This window comes from Cordyceps javanica, chromosome 1 (genome assembly GCF_051103115.1).
Source record: "Cordyceps javanica chromosome 1, complete sequence".
NCBI classification, from domain to species: domain Eukaryota; kingdom Fungi; phylum Ascomycota; class Sordariomycetes; order Hypocreales; family Cordycipitaceae; genus Cordyceps; species Cordyceps javanica.
In genome coordinates this window covers 720566-723961 of record NC_139295.1, presented here as the reverse complement: position 1 = coordinate 723961, position 3396 = coordinate 720566, and the positions used below count along the sequence as shown (strand labels likewise).

The window sequence follows — 3396 nt, the reverse complement described above, 5'->3', positions numbered from 1 at the left end:
GTGGACGAGACAGCCCAGAATCCCTCTATCCGAGGAATAAAAAGAAGCCCATTAATTAACTATGTAAGGCTACGTACATACTCGGGGACAACCTTTCAAGCACAACGTCCAACACAATGGACCAACGATACTGTTGGAGTACGGGCCACCCGCTGCCCCCTTTGGCCAGCAAACTAATTACCAGGGAAAAAAAAATATTGGAGCGCCCCAAGTAGCTACCATGACAATTTGCTGGGGTTTCGCCAAGCTCTCTTCCGCTCGCTCATGGTGACTGATGTACGCGCCCATACTACTTACTGCCCATTTGTCTTTTTCATATACATACACCACCACCCGTCCATCGCTCATTGCTGATGACTAGTCCCCACGCCTTCTTCTTCTTACGCGCGCAGAGAGTTCTGCATTGAGAGATGCACGTCTCTCTTACTGAACCAGTCAAGTCATCCCCGCGCCCCGCCCGCCCCCCCCCCCCCCCTCGACATGTTTCTCAACCAACCAACCAACCAACCCCGGGGTCAAAAACGGGAACAAGTGGCTTAAACTAATAAGCCGAGGCTCTCCCAAGAAAGGGCGGCTGGCGCATCATCTCCAGCCCTACTTCTTCATCTCCGAGCGTTTGAAGAATCATGACAAGGCAAGTGAAATGTACGTTTAGCATCTCCATCATCTCCCATGAAGGATTGGGCAGAGGGGCGCGTTCGATCCAAGTTTTGCGACCCGAGACGTCGTCCGGTCTATACAAATTCAAAATCTAAGTGCTGCTTTTTTTCATTGCTGCTTTTTTAAGAAGAAAATGTCAGCTCCCAGTAGAGCAGCAAAAGATCTGGAGGTATATATATATATGTGTGTGTGCGTGCGTGTGTGTGTGTGTGTGTATAAAGTTTACTCGTCATTTCCATGTCCAACAATTGCTTCCTTCTACTTTATAAATATCACATCATTTTATTTTGCGTATTTCTTCTTTTCTTGCCTGTTACATTGCTAATCGGAAAAAAAAATTCCAACATGGCAAGCTCGTGGTGCGAGACCGTTGAAAAAGACTATTTCATCAAAGGTTCCCCTTCTTTTTGGCTTTTTTTTTCTTCTCCTCTCTTCTCTTTTCGACTCCCCTTGGCTCTCTCTCTCCCTCTTCTCCCGTCCACTCTTGCTTACTGCAGAGTCGGCATGGCTACCGTCGCCTTCTTGGCCACGGCGTCGTTGCTCTGCCACAGGGCCGTGACCGTCTTGAGCTGAGTGTAAAAGTTGATGCCGGGCTTGCCGTAGAATGTGCTGGCGCCGCCGCCAGCGATGCTCTTCTTGTTGCCGGTGAAGGAGAACATGGGCAGGGGCACGGGGATGGGAACGTTGATGCCGACCTGGCCGGCCTCGATGTTGCGGCGGAACGTCTCGGCCGTGGGGCCCGACTTGGTGAAGATGGCAACGCCGTTGCCGTACTCGTTCTTGTTGATAAGCTCGATGGCGTCGTCAATGGTCTCGACGTTGAGGCAGACGAGGACAGGGCCAAAAATCTCCTCCTTGTAGCAGGTCATGTCGGGCGTCACGTTGGAGATGATGGTGGGGCCGATAAAGTTTCCGTTGGGGTACTTGGACGGGGCGAAACCGCGACCGTCGAGCAGGATGGTGGCACCCTCCTTCTCGGCCGAGGCGATGAGCTTCTCGATGCGTTCCTTGCTGTGGGGAGAGATGACGGGGCCGAGATCGGCACCGTCCTCGAAGCCGCCGTCCACCTTGAGCTTCTTGGCGCTCTCGGCCACCTCGGACAGCCACTCCTTGGTCTCGCCGACCATGACGAGGGTGCTGAGGGCCATGCAGCGCTGGCCGGCGGCGCCAAATGCGGCACCGACGACGCTGTTGATGAAGTGGTTCTTGTTGCAGTCGGGCAGGACGGCCGCGTGGTTCTTGGCGCCCAGGTTGGCCTGCACACGCTTGCCGTTGGCCGAGCCGCGCGAGAAGATGTACTCGCCAGCCTTGTTGCCACCGACGAAGCTGACGGCCTTGATGGCAGGCTCGTCGAGGATGAAGTCGACCGTCTTGTGGGCACCGTGGATGACGTTGACGACGCCGTCGGGGAAGCCAGCCTTCTGGACGAGCTCGGCAAGGATCATGGCAGCACCAGGGTCACGCTCCGAGGGCTTCAGAATGAGCGTGTTGCCGGTGATGGTGGCAATGGGGATGCACCAGAGAGGGATCATGGCGGGGAAGTCTAGGAATCAGACGTCAGCAAGGGCTCGGCTCCCACGTTGGTATGCATCGTGCAAGGGGGAGGGGGGGTGTCTTACTAAAAGGGCAGATGGCAGCCACGACGCCCAATGGCTCGCGGTAGGTTCTCGTCTCCATGTCCTTGGCGACCTCGAGGACCTCGCCCTTGAGCAGCTCGGGAGCGCCGCAGGCGGCCTCGGCGACCTGCAGGCCGCGGAGGACGTCGCCCTTGGCGTCGGCAAAGGTCTTGCCCTGCTCGAGGGTGATGCTGGCGGCGAGGCGGTCCCAGTTCTCGCGGATGAGGGCGACAAACTTGAACATGATCTGCTGGCGGTGGAGGACCGAGGTGTTGCGCCACGACTCAAAGGCCTTTTGGGCGCTGGCGACGGCGGCGCGCATCTCGTCGTCGGTCATCTGCGGGACGCGGGTGACGAGGTTGTTGGTGGCCGGGTCGGGCAGGTCGATGAAGCTCGACGCCTTGGACTGGACAAACTTGTTGTCGACAAAGTAGGGCGTGTCCTCGACCTGCTGGATCTTGTCGTGGGTGGTCGGGTAGCTGGTGGCGGTCGACGCGAGAGCGCCGGCGGCGGCGGCGGGACGCATCTGCTGAGCCGTGGCGTGGATCCTCCGGGCTGCCACAGCGGCGGCCTGGCTGCTCTTGGACGACGACGACGACGACGACATGGCGACGAGCGAGGAACGGGGAGCGGCAGACGAGGCAGGCGTACGAGCGGCTGCGCTGACAGAGACGCTGCGGGAAATGAGCCGACGCATCCTGACAATCGACGGAGACGACGAATGGGGGTTGGTCCAATCGTCAGCCAAGGCCAGGTAAAAAGATGTACAAAGAGGAAGGGGGGGAAGAAGAGGTATGGGGTTTCCCAGGTTGAGAGCAACGTACGGTTGTAAAACAAGAAGAAGAAGAAAAAGACCGGTGGGGGAAGGATGGAGGCGAACCCGGAAGGGCTTCTTATTTTGGGGCGGGATTGTCTTGTCCAGCCAGAGAGGGATGGATGAAGCGTGGAGACGGGAGACGGCAAACGGCTTGCGAGGTCAACTGTAAGCCAGAAGGCGCGGTTATGGTCGGGCAAGTCGGGGTAGCAAAAAAAGGCACGCAACAACTGCGGGCCCTCCCCCAGCCCTTCTTGACCCGAACCCAGCTAGGTACTTACCAGTATTAGGCCGCCGGCTTCCGCA

At 57.6% G+C, this 3396-nt stretch overlaps 1 protein-coding gene across 1 annotated transcript; it reads right to left on the bottom strand.

Moving 5' to 3' along the window:
* Positions 1–1148: 1148 nt before the first annotated feature.
* V2A60_000216 (Aldehyde/histidinol dehydrogenase) lies at positions 1149–2973 on the bottom strand (the record flags this gene model as incomplete). The annotated part of the gene is made up of 2 exons (XM_083251587.1): positions 1149–2203; positions 2280–2973. 2 exons carry the CDS (start codon positions 2971–2973, stop codon positions 1149–1151), a joined length of 1749 nt encoding a protein of 582 aa, XP_083107713.1.
* Positions 2974–3396: the final 423 nt, after the last annotated feature.